General features: G+C 44.7%; 1 protein-coding gene across 2 annotated transcripts in view; it reads left to right on the top strand.

The window, feature by feature from the left end:
• Positions 1 to 22,169, top strand: part of VEGFD (vascular endothelial growth factor D) — a 40,710-nt gene that overhangs the window by 8,177 nt on the left and 10,364 nt on the right. Inside the window, exons 2-5 of one of the 2 annotated variants that reach the window (XM_045290752.1) lie at positions 12,119 to 12,314; positions 16,274 to 16,464; positions 19,356 to 19,504; positions 21,940 to 22,040. In XM_045290752.1, coding sequence (XP_045146687.1) covers positions 12,119 to 12,314; positions 16,274 to 16,464; positions 19,356 to 19,504; positions 21,940 to 22,040 — 637 coding nt within the window. The remainder of the gene's footprint in view (positions 1 to 12,118; positions 12,315 to 16,273; positions 16,465 to 19,355; positions 19,505 to 21,939; positions 22,041 to 22,169) is intronic. The other variant, XM_045290753.1, reaches the window with a different exon arrangement.

Raw genomic sequence — 22,169 nt, forward strand, 5'->3', positions numbered from 1 at the left:
TCCTTGATTTACCTGGGAAGGGTTTTGGTTTACTGTACTGTGGTTCAGTTGCTCCATCTGTCTCTTGTCAAGCTCACCTCCCTTATTACTAGTGGATATCAAGACACACAGAACTCTAAACCCCAACACACACCCTCGATGCCACTCCCTAAGTTACTGAATGTGCACGTGACACCACATCCTTTCCTATATTGAACCTCGTACAGTCTTCCATCAGCTCTAGGGGGTGCATACTATTAACATTGTCCTTTCATAAATAAGGAAAGAGGGGCTTCGGAAATTAAGTCATTGACTCTCAGCCAAATCCATTAAAAGGAACAGTGCCTAACTTCAAAACTGGTTGATTTCCTTTAATCCATCACCACGCAGTAAAATGCATAGGGGTTTTGTGGAAACACCACCATAATCAGAAGATAGAACTGCTCCATCACCCAACAGGCTGCCTGTGCTACTCTCTAGTTGTACCTCCCCCCAACCCCTGTCAATCAAAGATCTGCCTTCCATCACCGTGGCTTCATTTGCTGAGAATATCATAGATAACTGGAATCATACTGCATGTAACTCTTTGAGATCATCTCCTTTCATTCAGCATAGTGCCTTTGGGAACCATTCAAGGTGTTGAACCTACCAAGAACTAAACCCCAAACCAGTTGCTGTTGGGTCAAACCTGGCTCATGATGATCCCGTGTGTCTGCAAGTAGAACTGTGTATGCTTTAGGATTTTCAATGGCTGTGTTCATTTGGAGTTGGATCACCAGGCCTTTCTTCCTAGGTGCCCCTGGGTGGATTTAATGACTGGCTGAGCACCTGTTTGCACCACCCAGGGATCACCACACATCAGTAGCTCGTTCTTTTTCATTGCCAAGTAATATTCCCCGGTGGGAATGGGCCCCAGTTTGGTTAACCATTCACTCATTCAGAGTCCTATGGGTTGGTCCCAGTTTGGAGCCATTCCAAAGCTATGATAAATAAAGTGATTATCTATATTTGTGTACAGGTCTCTGGGTGGAGTTAAGTCTTCCTTTCTCAAAGGTAGGGAAATGGTCAGGAGTGAGATTGCTGTGTCATGAGACTATGTGAGGATGGCGCAGGACACAGGGTCGCTATGAGTCAGAACCAACGTGACAGCACCTAGCAACAACAGCATAATGAATATACAAACAAACAAGACTTTTTCTAAAAGAAACTGCCAACATATTTCCCAGAGTACTATATCATTCAAAGCCAATTTTAAGCAATACAAATCCAGGTTCTCTCCTCTCCAAAAGGTTGTCTGTCCAGACAGCAAGAGAAGTTTTGCTCTTTGGCAGAGCTTCCTTTGGGGAAAATGTTATCTTCACTTTAGAGTGGTCAAAGTTGAAGCTGCAAAACGTTGACATGCACTCACGAATCAAAACATGACTTGGGCAGTTTCCTTGAGAGTCATTGGAGTGGAGACAAGTAAGCCGTATCAATAACCCAAACCAAACCATAGAGTCTACAAATGGCTGTGCTGTTTGAGGGATTGTTGGTTTGGTTTTGAGAGAAGTAGATTGCCCGGTCTTTCTCCCTAGGTACCTCTGGAGGTAGTTGAGCTAGGAATACTCAGGGACAGGGACAGCAACATCTGGAGAGGATGGCTAGGAGCTTATCAATGTGACTTGGGCCCCAAGCCTGTAAAAATTTGGTTTCAGCTGAGCCTTAAAAATCAAGTTAAAAATGAAATATAAATGGATCATCCAAGAAACAGAAGAAGGTTCAAAGAGGTGGAGGGTGTCGAGAATGATTGTCTGGCCACCTAATCAGCCTCTCCAAAGCCACTGAAAAAGGGAAATTGCTGACTGAGCCTCCCTTGAACTCCAGAGCTCGAGAACCATGCTCACTGGCAACACTGGTCAATCCTTAAACAAATACGCAGAAAAATGCTGGATATAGAAACCAGATCAATTTGATCCACCATACCCCTCATCACCAAACTTCATGAAGACAGTATTTGACAAAGACAAACAAACACAGGTCTCAACAGATTAGAAAGGGATTCGAAACACAGGAATGCATGACTCTCAAGGTCAATAACGACAGCCAAGTACCAACCACCACCCACCCCCTCCTCCCCTGAAAATAGCAGATGCTGGAAAGGGTGTAGACATATTGGAACCCCCATCCACTGCTGGCGCAGCTGTAAAAACATGTACTCACTGTGGAAAGGGCTACGATGCTACCCTAAACAAGTGGAAATCGAAGTCCCATATGACCCAACAACCATCCTTCTGCTGGGCATATATCGACCTAGACAATAAAGAGTCATAACATGAGCAAACATACAGTGTAGTCTGTTAGGCATTGGGCCGTGATCCATATGGGTGGCAGTTCAAAACTCCCAGCAGCTCTGTGGGAGAAAAACTGGGTTTTTTACCCCCCTAAACAGTTACAGACTTTGAAACCCACGGGGGGCCGCTATGAGTCAGCATTGACTTGATGCCCATGAGTTTGAGTTTGGGGTTCATCGCAGCACTGTTCACAATAGCAAGATAGAAATGACCTGAATGCCACTCAGTAGAAGAATGGATAAAGAAACTCTGGTACATGCAGTGATACAACATTATAAAACCATGAAGTTCCCCATGGCATACATGGACCTGGGAGACATTATGTGGCAGGAAATTAGCCCTATCACAAAGGAATAAATATTATATGAGACCAATGATTTAAGGGGTGAGGGAAAGATAAAAACTTTCACAGCAAAGGGACCAGACCGGAGATTGCCAGGGTTGGGAGCAGGGGCAATGGGGGCAAGCTAAAGCAACAGATAGTCTGTTGATGGGTGTTAACGAGTGAGATGGAAAACAATAGTGCACAAAAGAGAGACAATAAATCAAGGAGTGGGTGAAGAGTAAATGGGTGGAGGGGTCGATCAGTAGTTGAAACTGTTGAATACAAAGCTGATGATCTGAAATGTAAGCCCCCAGCTAATTGACAATAAGAAATAGTATTTTTTTAAAAGGAAAGAAAGAAAGAATAGACCAATAGGGCAGTTAGCAATGCTGGCCTCTTTTTCCTTCCCTAAAACAAGGGGTTCTTTTATTATTACTACTGTTAGTTGTTGTTGTTGTTGTTTGTTATGGTAAGTATACATATGAGTGTAACACAGCAGTTGCTGATTTTACATTTTTCACGTGAACAGTTTAGTGATGTCAAATGGTGCTAATCAAGACACCCCCGTGACCACGGAAACCTCTTGCCATATAAACTGATCTCTATACCTCTGCCTATTCCAGATCCTTCTTACGAGTAAGATCAGACGACAAGTGTCCTTTTGAGATTGATTCATTTCACTCCTCTTGATGGTTTCAAGGTTCGTCCATACTGTAGCGTGTCTCAGGATGGCCTTCCTCCTGGTGGCTGAGTAATATCCCAATGCGCCCACATTGTATTAATCTGTCCTTTTGTCAATGGGCATTTAGGCAGCTTCCTGCTTTTGTCTATGTGAGGAGCAATGGGGGCGCTATGTCTGCTTGACTGTCTGCTCTCCAGTCTCGTGGGTACCTGTCTTGGAGCAGCATCGCTGGATCTGTTTACTTTTGTAAGCAACCTCGAAACTGCTCTCCCCAGTGGTTACGCCATTTCACATCCCTCCCAGCAGTGGGTAAAGGTGCTAATTTCTCCAGATCCTTGCCAACCCTTATTGTTTTCCATAAAACAGGAGGGTTCCTAATTGCGTGCGGTGGGAGGAGTCAAAGAAAAGCTTTATGCAACATTTGCAGGAAAGTAGTCAGGGTCCTCCTTGGAAAGTTCTTACTAAAGATCTGAGCCCAGAGCCAAGATTCGACCCAAAGCCAGACTCCTTCCACTTGTTTCTGTTCTCATCAGCATTGTCTTTGAACTATTGTAAAGGGAGGCCTTGGTGGAAAGATTCTGATGTCCACTTCTGTGTGGAACTTCAGTCGGTTAATGCAGTACCTCTTACTTTTCATTCCGTTTTGGGCTGTCTGGAAGTTTCTGAAGCAATTTAGTTGGTCCTTTAGGATGGTTTCACATAAAGGACACTGACTTCCTTGAGCCATCAAGCCTGGGAAATCATATTATTTGCTCTCCAGTCTTGAAAACGTCAGGCAGGCTGGGAGGTGGGTTGTACACCCACAATCAGGTGACTTGAGTTAGAAATAGGCTCCCCAAATCCATTGTCACCAACTTCTCTGACACAAATATGTTGAACCCAAGATATACCTCAAAGGGATTTCAAGAATGAGATGAGTTCTCCTAGAGGCATCAAACAACTCTTTCCTATTAAACACTGCAGCTAGGGGCTCAGACAAAAGAATCACAGAGATCGCGCAAGACCAGGTAAGGCGTCATTCTGTTCTATGTAAGTTGCAAGAGTCAGAGCCTAACATTGTTGCTGTCATTTGTAGGTGACATTGCGTGGGTTCCCACCCATCGCAACCCTCTGTACACTGGAAGGAAACACTGCCCAGTCCTGCACCATCCTCACAATTGTTCCTATTGGAACCCACCATTGCAGACACTGTGCCCATCCATCTCCTGCTTTCTCCTGACCTGTCCAGAGTGCATGAGACAAAGTCTTGCCATCCTTGCTTCTAAGCAGAATTCTGGCTGCACTTCCTCCAAGATACCCTCAGTCAGTCTCTCCTTGGTTAAGACTTGGGAAGTTTTCTAAAGTCCTGATGGCAAAGCTATACCTCAGACCCATAAAACAAGCCTCTCTGCGTATAGAACCCCAGCATCTGTATTTCTTTTGAAGCCTCTGTGCAGGGAAATTCAGAGTGAAGCCAACATTGAGAATCTTAAAGTGTGCTCTGCCAGTCAACCATAGTGTCATTGCTGGGGAACCTGTTACAAATGCAATGGTCTTGGGTCCCACCCTAGACCAACTGCCTCTCAATCTGCATTTTACCAAGATCCCTAGTTAATTGGAATGCACAGTAAATGTTAAGAAGCACTACACCATGCAAATGATTTGCATCACATAACATAACAGACTTCATCAACCTGGGCCCATTTGCTGTCAGTCACATACATACCTATATGAAGGGGCTTCAAAAAGTTCATGAAAAAAATAAAAGTGAGAGATAATATAATTGTTTCATGAACCTTTTGAAGCCCCCTCACAGTTTTTACTCATAAATATGTTTATCAGATATATAGTAATTACTTATCCCGTACAAAGATGAATCATACACAGATCCTTCCCTTGAGGTGACCAGAGTCTAGTAAAGGGAATGCAATGTGTTCACAAGTCATATAATTGAAGTCAGGGACATCACGGACCACTTGATGGAAGAAATGACATTGTCTTTGGACCTGAAAGGAGAGCACTTAAGACGATACCCAGAGGAGAAATAAGCTTGTCTGAAGAAACGAACAAGCTCTGAGTTAAATTTGCTAAAATTGTTGGGAAATCCATTTGTTTATTCCTTTCTTGAATATATGTGTATTAAGTGAAGAGTCAGAAGACAAGAAAACCTTCAATGTGGTGGTGATGCAGGACCCGACAGAATTTTCTTCTATTTTACATCGGGTCATTATGAGTCAGAACCAATCTGATGGCACCTAACAACAATTGTTCTGTGAATAAGATCTAGCATTATAATTCAAATTATCCTCAAAGCCCAATGGAGAAACCAGGCACTGAACAAGTTGTGACACAAATAATCAATGAGTGTCAATGGTGGCTAAGTGCTGAGAAGCAAAAGGACAGATCTCAGAATCCATGTGACTGAGGGGCCCAAACTGGTTGGGGCTGGGGGATAGGTTTGCCTAATTGAACTGAAGCTGGGAAAAGGAACTGGGCAAGGGCATTCCAGGCCAAAGAAACAGCATTAACTAAGGCAAAAAGAAGAAATGAACAAAATACCAAAACAAGGAAATGAATGTCTACGAATATTCCATTGGTTAACCCATCCATATTTTCAAATCTTTCCAAATTGGATTCAAGTAGCCAGAAAATTCCAAATCTCCAATTATTTTTTGTTTGAAAGTAACTATATATGTATATATATTTACCCATCCTGCTGTTTTATGTAATTCAATGGGTTTCAGTAAATGTACTGAGTGGTGCAGCCATTATTTATATAAGATCCCTCATGCTCTTTTGCAACTAATCTTCATTCCCACTGATAGCCCGGAGCAATCAATAATCTAATTTCTATCTCTTGGGTAGACACCTAGGAGTGACGTTAGTGGGTCACATGGCAAATTTATGTTGATATTTTAGGTAATTGTGAAACCGCTTTCCAAAGGGACTGTGCCATTTCACAACCCAGTCTGAAAACGGTGAGGGTTTCCCTTGGTCCACATCCTTATCAACACTTGGTATTGTTAGTCTTTTTTCTTTTAATTAAAAGATCATTTTATTGGGGGGTTCCTTAAACTCTTATAACAATCCACATGTCAATTGTATCAAGCATATTTGTATATATGTTGCCATCATTATTTCCTAAACATTTAATTTCAATGGAGCCCTTAGTATCAGCTTTTTTTCCCTCCTTCCCCCCACCCTGGTGACCCCTTGATAAATTATAAATTATTATTAGTTTCATATCTCACACTGACCATCATCTACCTTCCCCCATGGTTTCTGTTGTTTGTCCCCCTGGGGGTAGTGGTGGTTGTGGTGGTTTTGTGTTGATCATTGCAATCGATTCCCTCTTCCTCCCTCCCTCTCCCCACCTTCCCTCTATCCTCCTGGTATTCCTACTCCCATTCCTGTTCCTGGATTCCATGTATGGTGAGCTCTTATGTCTTATCTGTACTTGTGCATGTGACTCCAGTCTAGCCCGCACTGAAAGGCAGGACTAGGGTCATGATAGTGGGGGGCTGAGGAACCCTCAAGGAATCAGAGGAATATTTTGTGTTTCATTGGTGCTATACTACGCCCTGGTTGACTCATCCCTTCCTTTTGACCCTTCTGTGAGGGCATGACCCCATTGTCTCCAGAGGGGTTTGGGGTCTCTGCTCTGACCTCCCTCGTTCTCAACAATATGGTGTTGTCTGTTTGTTTTGGGTCTTCTGATGCCTGTCACCCAATCCTGTCAACACCTCATGAGCACACAGGCTGGTGTGCTTCTTCCATGTGGGCATGTTGCATCTCTGCTAGATGGCCGCTTGTTCAACTTCCAGTCTTTAAGACCCCAGATTCTATATCTTTTGATAGCCAGGCACCAGCCGCTTTCTTTATCACATTTGCTTATGCACCCATTTAGTCTTTTTTATATTTGTCTTACATACTTTGGACGTGTTGTCAGGAAAGACCAGTCCCTGGAGAAGGACATCATGGTTGGTAAAATAGAGCAGCAGCAAAAAAAAAAAAAAGAAGGCCCTCATCAAGATGGCTGCAACAATGGGCTCAAGCGTAGAAACAATTGTGAGGATGGTGAGGAGGCAATGTTTCATTTGTTCTGTTGTGCATTGGGTCACTTTGGGTCGGAACTAACTTGATGACACCTAATAGCAACGACAACAATAAAAATGGGTGTGAAACAGTATCTCATTGTACCAACTCCTGTTCCTCCTCTCATTTCCCAGTCTTCCCACTCTGTAATCTACTTTGTGTTCCAACCAAAGTAAACCTCCTGCTGTGTTTTCAGTGGGTTTCTTGAGATCCACAAACCATGCCTTTGTTCACCCTTCAGATATATTACCTGACTCAACATTTTTGCTGAGGGAAGGAAATGGCAACTGGCAGTTCAAAAGAGCAGGAAATTGTAAGGTCTTTTACTTTCCTACCACACGGACACCTCCAGGTCCCTCCTACACACCGGCCCCCACACCTTCCATGCAGCTTACCTGTCATCTTGGTCATACTTGGTTAAGATTATTGCTGAACTATGAGTAATAATGAGGCCCAGGCTTGTTCCAGGGGAGAATGACATACAAATTTAGCAATTAACAAAAGAAGAGAAATGACTGCCCTTTATACTGTAGTTGAGAAAGCAATATACATTTCAATAATAAAGCCTCTGCCATTGAATAGATTTGACTCATAGCAACCCTGTAGGTCAGAGTAGAACTGCCCCTGTGGGTTTCTGAGGTTGTGACTTTTTTGTCACTAAAAAAATCAATTTATTGGGGACTCTTACAGCTCTTATAACATTCCATACATCAATTGTAACAAGCATATTTGTATCTATGTTACCATCATCATTTACAAAACATTTTCTACTTGAGACCTTGGTAAAAACTCCTCTTTTTCCCCTCCCTCCCTTCCCCTCCACTCCCATCCTCGTGAGTCCTTGATCAATTATATATTATTATTATTTCATATCTTACACTAATAACAGAATAACAGAAATGTGGGTGAAGGGAGACAACAGACAGTGTAAGATATGAGACTGTCACTTTATGGGAGTAGAAATCCTCATCTTTCTCCCAAGGAGCAGCCACCAAGTTTCCTTCCATTCAAATAATACTCAAAAACTCATTGCCATCGAGTTGATGCCAACTCACAGTGACCTTATAGGACAGGGTGTAACTGCCCTCTTGAGTTTCCAAGTCTAACTGTTTATGAAAGTAGAAAACCTCGTCCTTCTCCCGAGGAGTTGCTGGTAGTTTTGAACTGTGGCCCTTGTGGATAGCAACCCAACCCATAACCACTAAGCCACTAGGGCTCCTTATTTAAATAATAGCAAAGTCTTATTAGGAGTCCTAGGGTGGCACAAACATTTACTCTCCTACTAGCCAAAAGGTTGGTTGTGTGAACTCACTCAGAGGCTTCTTAAAAGACATGCCTGACTATCTGCTTCCCAAAGGCCAGGGCCTTGTTCAGTCTCGGGAGCCGTTCTGCTCTCGGGAAAAGTAACCGCAAAGTCTTACAAAGACTGCCAGCCTCACGATGCAGACTCTGGTTCGTGGTCATCAAGACATCAGGGAACATAGCAGTCTTGGATTAATTATCCCTCCCACCACCCGAAAGCTACTGTTATAATCAAAAGCAGGGATCTGATACCTGGCTTCACTTCCTTCCTCTTGCTGGCTGCTTTTGAATAATTTCCTTTTTGATGAGCACTTTCATCAGGAAGGAAGAAGAAATTAAGAACGATTTATTTGACTAATCATGAGTAGCTTATGCTGTCAAAAAATAATCAATGGTTTAAATACTGTAAATACATTGTATAAGATGAGTTTTTCAGCACATTTTTAATGCAGTTTTTGTCATAAATGTAGGTGCCTTGGCTGATAATCAGGTCGGCTTATACTCGATATTATACGGTATGTCTTTGGAACGGTACTCACCCTTTTTATTTTGGTTGTACACAAACACGTTAGCATGATGCTGACTGTACTGAAGTGAACCAGGGCTAAAAGTCTTCTGTAAACAACCACACACTCTTGACCCCTTCGACATGCCCGCCCTCCCTGAGTAAGGGCCCAGGTTTCCACGCAGGCCCTCTTGTAAGTGCTGCCTGCCATTTTATAATAGTGGGATGAGCTGCTCCGATTTCAAAGTTCCCAAAGACTAATTTTGAAATAATGCAGCTTCAAGTCTGCTGAAAACATGCTAGGACTAGAATATACACCGAATTTCGATGATGCGTTGTCAGATGAGTCATTCAGTGGCTCTAATTCAGTTCAGAGAGCTGACAGTCCTGAACTCTCACAGTTGGGTGGATTTTCAAACCCTCCTGAGATTGACTTGGAGCCGGGAAGAACAATGAAGTCATGCATACCTCAGATGATCTCAGACTCAAGAAAGTAAAATCCTTTCCATATTTTATAGTTTTAAAAATGTCTTCAACCACGTGGATGGTTTTCATGATTTTCCATGAAGCAGTGTTGCAAAACAAAAATGTATTTTGAAGACTGTGTTAGATATAAAGTCACGGTGCCGCCCAACTCAGGAGGAATGAGGAAGTGAATAACCAGGAAAAGACAGACTATTGACCGAGGAGCCCTCTTGAAGAATCATAGAAATTCATTGCTAGGGGCATTACCCAGTACTCAGAGTCTCCACAGACTTCTTGGATTAACACGTGGTGCCTTATCCGAATTCAATGCCTATTCCACAAATACTATCTGCACTTCTCAAATTTCCACTGCCCCTCACTCCCAGAACATTGCCTTGGCTTGAACTTGACCCCATAGGGATGAGCTCCTTTTCCAAGTGGCCCATCTATTATAAACATGCAATCCACCAGAAGTGACCCTCACATCATTCATACAATGGCCATTTCTTTGGAAATCATCTGAAACCAGCCCCTGTATCCTATCGTCTGCATATGTTTTTAGTTCCTTCCTCTCTATTGGCTCAGTCCTTCAGTTTATATGTTCAAGATTCTTCTGCTTTTATTAAATACATACACAGACACACAGGTATGCAAACACGTACACCTGGACTCCCAAGCAATCTGACTTTACAAATTCATGTCTTGAGATGTTTTTAGTCCATAGCAGCACTAGATAAAATATTAAATTGATCAAATTGCCACAAAAGGGCAAACATCTGCAGAAACTGTTCCACTGGACCCCAACAAAAACATCCAGTTCGGAGCTATGACGGATGGACTCTGAATCATGGTCTGGAAGGCGCTAGAAATGACCACGAATGCCTCTGTTGCAACTCCTCTGTCAAAATTCCCCTTGGCCGACACAAATCCACCCACCCAGCCAAACAAAAACCTAGCTGCTCTCCAAAAGAGCTCAGCAAAAAACAGATGCCAGGCCTCAGCTGCAGACCGTAGACAGACCACCTCATAGTTTCTGCAGCACATTCCAAGAAGGAAGGACCTCAGGTCCTTCTGTCACCATATCCATCTCTGCCATTGGTCTTGGGGATTGTGTAACATGTCACAGTGGGAATGCATCATTCCTTATGTAATCAGCCTCTTAAGTTTAAGCAATGAAGTTACTGAAAATCTCACTGACCGAACTCTTCTTCTTTCAAACCCAGAAAGTTCATGCAACTCTGTAGAAAGCAATTTTCCCCACAGAAATTATAGCAGTCTATTTTATCAGGAAAAAAATCCTGTTTTTGAAATTGTAAACATGTTTCAAAAAGAAAAAGAAACAGAGGGTTAGAAGTGGAAACTTCTAATCCTCAGGGTCTCCCCATCTTTCTTGTGTGACTGTAGGCAGGTTTCCTGGGGCGGGTGTGCCACTTTGTCAGACAAATGAACTAACTGGAAAACAATGGTTGGCTAATGGCACCACAAATATGCCAAATATTGTTTTTAAGTCAATGCTCTGATTCGCTCACCAATGAGCCGAGTGGGAATCCCAAATACTAACAGACATCATTTTTCATAGACACTGGAGCACATGTGATTGGTTTCTCTCGGGTTCTAAGATCTATTTACTTTTTTTTTTTTGGTAAGTAAAGGTTATTAAGACAAATGGAAATTTCAGTAACTTATTTTTTTTAACTTTGGTCAACTCTATATAAGGAGTCTCTGGGTGATGCAAACAGTTGAGCACTTGTCTACAAGCCAATATGGTGATGGTTTGAACCCACTCAGAAGCACCTCAGAAGAGAGTCCTGGCAAACTGCTTCCAAAAATGTCACAGCCTTGAAACCCCTCCAGGGACAGTCCCACTCTGCAACCAACAGCAACACAAACATATAATGTGCCGTTTTGATCCTATTTGAGTGTACACTTTAGTGACCGTACGTACAATGTTATGTAACCGTTAACACCATTTAAAAAAAACTTGTCATCGCTCGCAACAGAAACTTGGTACTCAGAGTCACTCTGCCCACCCCGCCACCCTCTGCCACCATTTACTTTCTACTCACCATGTTTCCTCTAAGTGAGGTCAGAAAACATGTGCCCTTTCTGGGACTGGCTGCTTTTGCTCAGCATGAGGGTCTCTAGGCTCATCCATGCGGTAGCCTATCTTAGAACCCCTGCCTCGTTTGAGCACAAGGATGCTCGGCTGTATGTCTGTTTGATAGGCTGTTGATCCACTCCTCTGTGGATGGGCCACTTGGGTGGTTTCCACTTTCAGGCGATGGCGAATGCCGCTGCAATGAACTTGGGTGGCCGTGTGTCTGCCTGGGGTCCTGCTTCCGATTCTTGAAGGTCTACCCCAAGGGGAGGACTTGTGGGGTCACACGGCAGGCCTATGTTTCACTTTTGGAAGAATGATCAGACTTGCTGTGAAGCCGGTGGTGTTCTCTTTCCAGCAGGCGTCTCCATCTGAGCAGCAGATCAAGGCTGCCTCGAGTTTGGAAGAGCTGCTCCGCATCACGCACTCCGAGGACTGGAAGCTGTGGAGATGCCGGCTGAAGCTCAAAGATGTCACCAGCCTAGACGCTCGCTCAGCGTCTCATCGGTCCACCAGGTTTGCCGCCACTTTCTATGACATCGAGACGCTGAAAGGTAGGTCTGCGAAGGAGAAGGCCAGTCCTTTCTCTTTATCAGATAAATGCACCCATCGGGCAGGCACGTTTTAGAAGGGGCGTGGGGGGGCCCTTTCCCAGCATAGGGGTCCTTGCAGAGTCCTGGTTCCCTGTCACCGCCATCAAGTTGATTCAGACTCACGGTGACCCTATAAGACCGGGGAGAAGTGCCCCTGGGGTTTCTGAGACTGTAACTATGGGAGTAGAAAGCCTCACCTTTCTCCCGAAGAGCAATCGGGGTAGTGGAGGGGGCGCGGTGAACTGCTGACCTTGCGGTTAGCAGTCCAATGCGTAACCCACTCCATCGCCAAGGCTCCTTTAGTGAGCAATATTCCATTTGATTTCAACATCAAAACCAACTGAAAAGGACACTTCAAAATACAGAATTCGACTTTTAACTCAGGGATGTAAAGACAAAAGAAATCCACCTAAAGGGATCTGAATAAAAAACAACAACAAAACCTCCTTAAGTTTACCTAGAAAGTAAAATAAGGTGGGTATTTACCAACAAGGAGTATGCACTTGACATCCCTACATTGAAATTTACCAATATATTAAGTACAGCTTTTTAAATGTCTTCAACATTCTTTGGCGTGCAGGGAAAAGTAGCAGTTGCAAGCTGAGTTATAGTATGGGAGACAGGTACCATATATACTCCAGTATAAACCGACCCGAATATCAGCTGAGGCACCTAATTTTACCACAAAAATTGCATTAAAAATGTGCTGAAAAACTCGGTTGATACACAAGTATATATGGTATGCCTAGGACACGAATGGATGCTGCTGCTACTCGAAGCACCCAGGACTCCAGACTGGCGAATAACAGCCTTGAAAATAAAGGAAAGGATCCGTCTCTATGCAAGGCTGGCAGTTTGCTACCAGGAGACTGTCACAGGCATGTGCAGTGCCCTAAGCAATGTGATGTTTGCCAGAGAATGTTGTGGCCTCCAGTTAGGCATTTAACTCTTTGGATGCCATCCACAGCACCAGAAGCCACGAGGGCATTGCTGAGTTGCAGTGTAGGCGTGGTTAACGTATGACCACTTGGTAACTGATAGAATGTGTTGTATAATTGAAAGCGTAGGTAATTTGTCTAATCAATGAAGTACTCCTCAGCTGCCCAAACATCTTGTATTTGTGTTTCAGTGAATTGAAGAAGCAACATAGGAGGAAAATGGTGGGTAGAGATGGGGGTGGTGAGAATGGAAAAGGAATATGCACAAGATGGAATAAGTAAGAAACTGGGGTAACATCTCAAACAATAGGACTGTATCCAGACTTGAAGCAGTGGTGGAGCTACTAATATATATTAGAACAACCTGGAGAAAGACTAATACATATGATTGTAGACAGGGTGTAGGTGGAGAAGGCATCATTTAATGCTGCATAACGAATGATGCTGGAATGTACTGGTTTACAATATGCTTTTATCTCACAGCTTTTGTGCATTAGGAATCCTGACGTGGCTGAGGTAGGTATGACTGCCTCAGGGTCTCCCAGGAGGCTACCATCAAGGGAACAGCTTGGACCATATTCATATCCAGATGCAGCTGTGTCAGGCTCCCCTTGCAAGTGCGCTCCGTGGGTCTCAGCAGGATTCACTATCTTGTAGGCTGTTGGCCAAAGCTGCCTTAGTTCTTGCCTTGCCATGTCGGCCCCTCTGACACAGGCGCTCAATCCAGCAAAGCATGCAAGCCCAAAAGACTAGCAAGAGATTGAGAGGTGGCAGCAAGATAAAAGAGAGGTTTCGTAGGAGACAGGAGGCAATCTTCTGCAACATAATCATGAAAGTGCTGCCCATCATGTCTTACTGTATTTGGTTCTTTAGCAACAAGTCACCAGACCCCACCCAGACTCAAGGGGACCAGGTTACTCAAGGAGGTGAATACCAGGAGGAGAGGATCTTGGGGTGTCAATTAAAAAGCAGCCTAGCACTAGGAGGAGTTTTATACATCCCCTTTTAACAAATAATACATGCCACAGTTCGATGGCAAGCGAAAAGAATGCCTGCACAGGTTGTCTTTATCATATAATGGAATCTTTTTCCAAATACAGCTGCAGAAAGGCCTATCCAATAGGAAGTATCAAAGTGACACACCTAATTTAAAAAAATAAACTCTGGAAGAAAAGCAAACACCGTTTTACTAAAAAGTCTGCATTTTTCTGTTTTATTCCCAGAGGCTTACCCCCTTTTTTTTCTTGTTTCCTCAAATGAGCTAGACTGACCAGAGATTGTTCCTTCCTTCGAAATGAACAGGGGCTCCTTTCATCATTAAGTTGGAGCAGTGGGCAAGTTACAAATGAGAAAGACTCTGACTTACAGAAAGAGCAGCTCCTCTTAACTTTCCATTCACACGTTTGCTAGATATGAATCCTACTAGAGTTACTTAGGCGGGATCCTGGTGGCATAGAGGTAACACATCAGGCTGCCAACTGCAAGGTCAGCAATTCAAAACCGCCTGCCATTCTTCAGGAGAAAGATGGGCTTTCTACTCTCCTGAAGAGTTACAGTCTCTGAAACTCACAGGGGCGCTTCCACCCTGCCCTGTGGGCTTACTGTGAGTCGGTATTGGCTCGATGACAGTGGGTTTGGTTTTGGAGTTTACAGTTACTTAATGAAGGCCTGGGGTGCAGCTGCTAAGTGCAAAGTCAGCAGTTCAAGGCCAGCAGCTGCTCTGCTGCACAAAGTGGGAGTCGGTTTCCGTACAAGTTCAAATTCATTGCTGTCCAGTACATGGTAACTCACAGTGACCCTGGAGGACCAAGAAGAATGGCCCCATGGGGTTTCTGAGGCTGTGAATCTTTATGGAAGCAGACTGCCCCATCTTTCTCCCGAGGAGGAGCTGGCGGGCTCAAAGGCCAACCTATCAGTAAAGCAGCCTTGGAAATCTTTGGGACAGTGCTATACCATGCTCTAGGGTGGCTATCAGTCAGAATGGCCCCCATGGCCACAGACATCATCGCGACAGTTCCTTAGGACTCAAGAGAGTCACATTTCTTCATGGTGCTGACAATGACCCTTCCACCTTGCGGGAGAGAAGGAAATGCTCTCCAGCTGTCTCCTGTAAACTGCTTGATAAATAGCATTTGTCCGTGATTCCTCTCTCTGCAGCCGCTGACTTCCTTATTGGCCTGCTTTTCTAGTTGCCCCCAATGTCGCTATGTGCCACAAAGACAAAGAAGAGAACTATGTCCTGTGAAGGGATGGTGAGGTGCCCTGGTGGTGCAGTGATTAAAGTGCTTGGGAGAAGTATGTGCGGCCTGCGCCTGTACAGATTCACAGCCTTGAAAACCTCAGGTGGCAGTTCTACCGCGGCCTATAGGGTTGGACTCGATGGCAGTCAGTTTTTGAAGAAATTAGAGAAATGGGGAGGAACACAGATTTGGGGTTGAAAACAATCTTCAGTCAAAGGGGTGACCAAAAGAAAAAGGAAAGAAAGAAATTCCATTGAATGAAATAAACCAGGGTTAACTCAAAAAAAAACAACAAATAACACCCAACAACAACCCAAATTCATTGCCATGAACTTCATCCTGACTCATCGGGACTAATCAGACAGACTAGAACTGCCTCTGTGGAGCAGAGCAGCAGCTGGTGGTTTTGAACTGCTGGCCTTGTGGCTAGTAGCCCACCATGGAACCCACCACACCACCAGGGCTCCTAAGCCATAGCTCCGAGTCAATTCTGACTCACAGCAACCCTCCAGGACCAGGAAGAACTGCCCCTGTAGGTTTCTGCAACTGGAACTCTTGAAAGTCTCATCTTTCTCCCGAGGAGCAGCTGGTGATTTTGAACTGTTTACCTGGAGATTAACGGCCCAACTCATAACCATATGCCACCAGGGCTCCTAAGCCAGGGCTAGAGAAGTGAAAAATATCTGTGTGGGACGTAACCCCTGCCCACGTGGCACTTGGCCTTCATGCTTCCTCCCCACAGTGATTGACGAGGAATGGCAGCGGACCCAGTGCAGCCCGAGAGAGACCTGTGTGGAGGTGGCCCGAGAGCTGGGCCAGAGCACTGACACGTTCTTCAAGCCGCCCTGCGTGAATGTCTTCCGCTGCGGCGGCTGCTGCAATGAGGAGAGCCTGGTCTGTGTCAACACCAGCACCTCGTACGTCTCCAAGCAGGTGCGAGGGCATGGAGGGGCTGGCCTGTCCCCACGCCTGGGGGGTCGGAGATGGTGTAGTATCGGCTTGGCTTGCCCAGCTTTGTGCTCGGGGCTTCATGTGGGTTAGTTGGCTCATGCGAGCCCCGAAAGAAGCTAATATGTATTCTATTAGCTCCCTTGAGAGATGAAGAAACTGAGGCTCAGAGAGGTAACTTCTCCAAAGTCACATGGCTAGGGATAAATGGAGATGGCGGTGCACAAAAGCCCTTTGCACATAATCCCTTAGAAGAAGCAACTCTTCCCCGTCCATCTTCTCCAATCCCTTGTGCCCATGTGGTGTGTTGTTCTTGCTCTCACTCCGATAGGGTGTCCAAAGCAAACTACGAGCGGATGAGAGTTGACAGTGTTGCTCTGCACTGGCCAGTCAGCTCCAACTCCCAGTGGCCCATCTACAGAGCGTAGCCTTCCCTGCCTCGGCGCCATCCACGCAATGTGTCAGGCTTGAGCCCGTCGTGGCAACCACCCCATCAATCCAGATGCGAGTAGCAGTAACCAAGTTAGGGAAATGAGCTAAAAAAACTCAGGAGCCAGACGATATCCCATTGGGGTATAGGTTGGGAATTCCTCACGTATCTGTGTTGGGAAAATAAAAAATGCAAACTCAGACCCCCCATGCATCGTGAGCCCCCGGGACCGCATCAACCGTTCTCTGCAGCTTCTGAGACGGCACATCTAGAACCGGGTACTGAGAGAGGGAGGAGAGTGGAGCTAGCTTGTGTGTCCCTTGGGTGCCGCGCTGCTCAATTGAAAAGAATGCTATGAGGAGTGGGAAGCCCCTCATGGTATGGTGGGTTAAGCATTGGGGGGGGGGGGGCGCTGCTAAACAAACCAGCAGTTCAAAGCCCCTAGAAAGTTGTCATTGTCACTCGGATCAGAGCATTTGGTGGGTTCAAACCACCAACCTTTCGATTAGCAGCCCTATGTTTAAGGCACCTCACCATTTGTCTAGGCTGTCTCACGATTACCAAACAAAGAGCCAGCACAATCACATCCCGTATTGCACCCAGTCTATCCATGGGTGATGGACATAATTACATGGACAGGATGGAATACTGTTTTACCCCCCAGCCCCACCCAAATTGCCCTTAAATTTCAGAGCTTCCTTATCCGGATCCTTTTACAGAATCTTGGACCTTGTAGAAACTCTGACCTCCACCGTTTGACAATTTGCAAGGTGAGGGGGGCTGGGGACGGGCGAGATGACAGGATGACTAAGCCCCCACTGTTGGGGAAGAACAAAACTTGCAGACTGTAAGAGGCTTTGGGTCGTGACTAGGTGGTCCCCTGGCGTCTCCTGCTGCAACACTGTCCATGAAGTGGCTTCGAAGCCAACAGTCTGGAAACCGATTCTGACTTGGACTGAAGACAGTTCTGTTACGCAGTGAAAGAGCCAAGTAAACACGGTTGTGATGGATTGCTTCCACTTCAGAATGAGAGGAGTAATGGATCTGGATGGCTCCACTCAGCAAATGAATCATTTAAAAGAACACATTTAAGCCTAGTTTATAACCCTTTTTTGAAAGCGTCATATTTAGACCCCCTGAGAGTAGTTTTAACTAAACAACAAACTACCTCTCACCCTCAAGTTATGGACTATTTGATGAACTACCTACCTCTTTGAAGCAAAGTGAACAAATGAATAGGCTGTTTAGTGCGAATTGCATGGGATGGTGATTAAGTAGGAAACACATTAAAATCCAGTTCGTATCCATCCATACTCAGAGAACCACTCTGGAGCCAAACTAACTTGCGACTCTGTAGGTTCTGGTGGCCAAGGTCTCACCTTGCTTCTTCCGGGTGCATCCAGTTCCCTTGAAAAAGCAATAAGGCTCACTCCTAAGAACTTCACCACTGGCTGTAAAGACTGCCTGAGTTCAAATCTCCACTCCTCCCATTCAATAGCTGTGTGGTTTTGGCCAAGTTCCATGACCTCTCTGTATATCTGATTGTTCACCTGTAAGGATGGGAATAAAATACTCATCCCATAATGTTGTTTTAAGGGCTAACTGGATTAATAGAAGAGTCCTCACCAAAAAAAGTCATTTCCTGGCCTATGGAAACACAAAAAGAATTATTTAAGTGTTCACTAGAGTTATACATTTGTGCATGATGATCTTGTATCAGTCAGCTATTACTACACAGCACTGCGTAACAAATGCCCTAACACTCAGTAGCTTCAAACAGCAATTTTTTAGCTTGCTCATATAGCTAAGGGTTGGTAACTGGAGTGGACTAGGCAGGGTTGGCTTATATGCTGCAGGTTGGCCCCAGTCTGCTCCCTGTGTCCTTCATCCCTATAACGAGCGGGCCAGCCAGATCATGTTCTCCTCTGACTGTGGCTGAAGCAGCCGAGAACAAGTCCCACCATGCATTCACACTTCAAACTTGCGCTTGTGGCATGGCTGCTGACATCCTATTGGTCAAAGCAAGTCAAGTCCAAGGTTAAGAGACAGGAAGTGGAGGTGGTGGTGATAATGGGAAGGGATAAGTATTAGCACAATAGTCAAATATGCCCCAAATCTCAAAGAATCTTCCTAACACTGATTTCCTTTCATCCTTAGCACTTACATCCAGATTTAAAGCAAGAACAGGGGCCAGCCGTGACCCTTTACAAGGGTACCAGAAACACTGCAGAGGGAAGAGACCTGACCTTACTTCAACACTTGGTCAAGTGGCTTAAAGCCCTACTCCCCTGACTTCCAGCACTCCATTCCTTAATATTATTAGTTCTCATTCTTAATAGTCAACTTTGCGAAAGTGACTACCTTAAGGGCGCGGGCAACCATGCCGACTATAGGAATTATTGTTTAGAAATATATGTGTGTTCATGGTTATCTTTCTCTGCTACAGCTCTTTGAGATATCTGTCCCTTTGACATCAGTACCTGAATTAGTGCCTGTTAAAGTTGCCAACCACACGGGCTGTAAGTGCTTGTCAACGGCTCCCCAACACCCATACTCAATCATCCGAAGGTCCATCCAGGTTGGCGAAGAAGATCGGTAAGTGATTCTTTTGCTCCACAACACAGCATCCTTCACGTGTGAGGCCTGCAGTGTTGGCTCTGTATTAAGTTCTTCTTCTCTTAGCTTCTAACCCAGATCTACTGGTAGTAACCATTTGGCAGTGCTAGCTGGGCATTTCAAGAGACCCCAAACCCTTACTATGCAGAGCCTATTGCGGTAGGGGTGTCCCTGGGTGGTGTAAACCTTTTTGTTCACGACTAGCCTAAAGGTAGGTGGGTTGAACTTGCCCGGCAGTACTGCAGAAGAAAGTCCTGGCAGTCTGCTTCCATAAAGAAACAAGCATCCCTCTAAGTGAGATGTCAACTAAGTCCACGTGGAAGAAGCACACCGTCATCAGTCACCGAAGGATTGTAAGCCATATGATCCAGAGTTGAAGGAGGGATTAGTATCAGAGTCTAAATTGTGAAAATCCAGTTTGCAGAAGGCTATAGATGACAGCGGGATCCCAAGACACATTTGTGGGAACTACATAGGAAATAAGCCTCTGGTGAACTCCCTCTATCCACAGTTGAGGGATGGGAGGTAAGTGGTTACTGAAGAGAGGGCACTGGAGAGATGAGTATAGGAGATCAAAGGCATAAATCTGACTCGAACAATTAAAACTTGTCAGTTGATCCCCCTCTGATGCATGCTGGACCTAATCTGGCTGTCAACATTTTCTGTATTTTTTATTTTCATTTGTTCATATTAGGGTGTACCTCAGAGGTGTTATGTCATTGGGGGTCAACTTCTTGAAGATGTGTTCTATGGTTTTCTGGTTTTCAGTATATAAAACCCAGGACTGATGAATTTATAGGATCAGCAGATAGAATAAGAGTTGGGTGGGGGGGCGATGTACAGTGCAGAGGATAAAAGGGAGATGATGTCAAGGAATTCAGAAAGAAAAAGGGTGTTTGGAAACTGATTGTGGGAGCAATTGTACAATTCTGCTTGACATGATCGAACTATGAAATGGTATGATGTATGTATTAACTCTTGATTAATAATAATGTTTTAAAAAAGAATACAGCCAAGAAAACTGGGATTAGACCCAACTCAACAGCACCAGGTTGTAATGCTCCTGTAAAAATGTGCTCTAACCTGATACTTGGAAAACGGCCTCTTTTCAGGAACAGGCCGAAATAAAACATCTGGCAAGCTGTTTCTATGTTTTGTTCCTGAAATCAGGGAGTGGTGTAATGGTCTGTGGCTGAGAATCCCTCTGCACTGCCATCAACTCGATTCGGACTCATACAGGACAGGGAGCATTGCTCCCCAGGAGTTTCTGAGACTGTAACTCTTTACAGGAGTAGAAAGCTCTGGCTTTCTCCTGAGGAGCAGCTGGTGGTTTCAAACTACTAATCTTGCACAACTTCACACCAACCGGAAATTTCTCATTTGAAATGAAACTGCCTTAATATTAATTTGTTATTGACTTTTCCTGGAGAGCATTTTGTGAAGTATTTTGAAACCACTACGGTAAAGACCATTGATTTTAAAAAGGAAATAGAAGGATTAATATAGAGAAGCAAATTGAAGGGTAAAAACAAAACAAAACAGAAAACCCACTCAATGAGAACATCAAGTACCTAAGTTGGTTACTTCGATTTTGCCACAGTGAAGCAGTTAACATTTTCATGAGAACGCAGTTGGGCTGCAGATCACAAGGTCAGCGGTTCAAAACCACCAGATACTCTGAGAGTTGCCGTCTCAGAAACCACAGATGCAGTTCTGTCCTGTCCTGCAGGGTCACCAGGAGTCAGAATGGACTCTATGGCAGCGAGGTGTCTTTAGCCAGTCAAAAGGCCAGCCGGTAGTTAGATCTTAACTGACATTTCATGTAGGCATTTTCTCAAGATACAACTAATTATCCGACTAGGCTGCTAACTGAAAAGTTGGTGGTTTGAGCCAACCGATAGGAACCACAGAAGAAAGTCCTGGTGATTTACGTTTGGAAATTAGTCACTGAAAACCCCGTGGAACGCAATTCAATAGACAGGGTTGCTCTGAAGCAGAGCTGACTTGGTAGCATGGCGCCTGGAAGACCCTGGCCCCTCTCCTCACCACAGCAGTATAGAAGCTCAGAGAAGAGGAACCCATGTTCTCCATGTGCCCCGGCTCCCCTTGTCTCCATTTTCAAGAAGATAATGCCTAGGGGCTATGCTCAAACAGTATTGACTCTAGGTCACTAAGCTCAGTTGACAGCAGTACTCTGCAGCATCTCTAACACCAATCTGTCCCCCAAAGATGATTACTTTCCCAAAGGGCATAGCATCTTCCTACAGATTTCAAAATAAATGTCATCTGTAGTAAAATGTATCTCTTGCGGTGCACACAGTTCACAAATGTCAGTTCGCATGGTAAACAATGTTCCAAAGATAATGATGACCCTTCAAAGCTTTTCAATCTGGTCCATTGTTCTCTTTCCCTAGATGTCCCCATTCCAAGAAGCTCTGTCCAGCTGATATGCTCTGGGACAGCAACCAATGCAATTGTGTTCTTCGGGAGGAGAATCCCTTCGGGGGGATGGAAGGTACTGATAACCCCCAACCCACTGCCATCGATTGATAGAGTTAATCTTGACCTACAGCAACTCCAGAGAGGATTTCTGAGGCCATAACTGTGTGTGTGTGTGTGTGTGTGTGTGTGTGTGTGTGTGTGT

The sequence above is a fragment of the Echinops telfairi genome, unplaced genomic scaffold, assembly GCF_000313985.2.
Source record: "Echinops telfairi isolate 266 unplaced genomic scaffold, ASM31398v2 ScPeMD7_53;HRSCAF=182, whole genome shotgun sequence".
Classification (NCBI taxonomy): Eukaryota; Metazoa; Chordata; class Mammalia; order Afrosoricida; family Tenrecidae; genus Echinops; species Echinops telfairi.